The sequence below is a fragment of the Eimeria mitis genome, genomic scaffold, assembly GCF_000499745.2.
Source record: "Eimeria mitis Houghton genomic scaffold, Emh_scaff7401, whole genome shotgun sequence".
Lineage (NCBI taxonomy): Eukaryota > Apicomplexa > Conoidasida > Eucoccidiorida > Eimeriidae > Eimeria > Eimeria mitis.
In genome coordinates, this window is record NW_013575403.1 from 1 (window position 1) to 1,003 (window position 1,003).

General features: G+C 50.7%; 1 protein-coding gene across 1 annotated transcript; it reads left to right on the top strand.

Moving 5' to 3' along the window:
- Positions 1-28: 28 nt before the first annotated feature.
- EMH_0091340 (interferon gamma-inducible protein 30, putative) lies at positions 29-650 on the top strand (the record flags this gene model as incomplete). Its single annotated transcript, XM_013501716.1, has 2 exons — positions 29-94; positions 378-650. 2 exons carry the CDS (start codon positions 29-31, stop codon positions 648-650), a joined length of 339 nt encoding a protein of 112 aa, XP_013357170.1.
- Between the last annotated feature and the right edge of the window lie 353 nt (positions 651-1,003).

The following is a 1,003-nucleotide window of genomic DNA, read 5'->3' on the forward strand; positions in this document are numbered from 1 at the left end:
GCATATACAGGGAGAAAGAGTGCAGCATATGATGGCTGAGCAGACACCTGAACACGACCATGTACCCTGGATAACTGTAGACAAGCAACACTCTGTGAGTTTTTATTTTCTTTTTTTCCTTTCTCTTTCTCTCGCTGCAAGGGTTTAGGGTTTAGGGTTTAGGGTTTAGGGTTTAGGGTTTAGGGTTTAAGGTGCTGCGCCACTAAGCAGTCCCTCTACAAGTGCATCCTTGAAATTGTGGTTTCGGTTTGGGGTATCTCTAGGGTTTAGGGTTTAGGGTTTAGGGTTTAGGGTATTAACTGTGCGGTTCCGGGTTGGGTTCTCTTTAAAATTTAGGGTTTAGGGTTTAGGGTTTAGGGTTTGAGGTGCTGCTGCAGGCGGTAGCAGAGAAAGACCTCCGCTGCGCCATCTGCACTTCTGCTGCTGGCGGTGAAGAAAGTCTAAGAGAGTTCTGTGCAGGGAAGGAAGGATGCGACAAGCAGCAGCAGCAGCAGCAGCAGCAGCAGCAGCAGCAGGTGCTGCAGCTGCAGCAGGAGAAGGAACAGCACTCACAGCAGCAGCAGCAGCAGCAGCAGCAGCAGCAGCAGGATGCTGCTGCGAATCTCGTGGTGACAGACATATACCGCATGGCTTCTCAGGAAGAAGTGTAGCTGCATATACACCCCAAACAGCAAGAGCAAAAAGCAGAGATATTTGTTGCTGCTGCTTTGGCTGTAGTAATTACCACTAGCCACTGCTGCTGCTGCAGCTGCTGCAGCTGCTGCAGCTGCTGCAGCAGGCTGGCTTCGGTTGCTGCTGCAGCTACAGTGATTCCTGCAGCAGCAACCCTGAGGTGTACAGACACCCCACAGCAGCGAGAAGCCTATTTCCGCTTCTTCCCCAGCGCAGCACTTCACTTTCTGTTTACATCGCTACTTTGTTCTCTTTAAAACAAAACAAAAATAGAAAAGAAGTACTGAGCCACTGCAGTTGCTGCAGCTGCTGCAGCTGCTGCAGCTGCTGC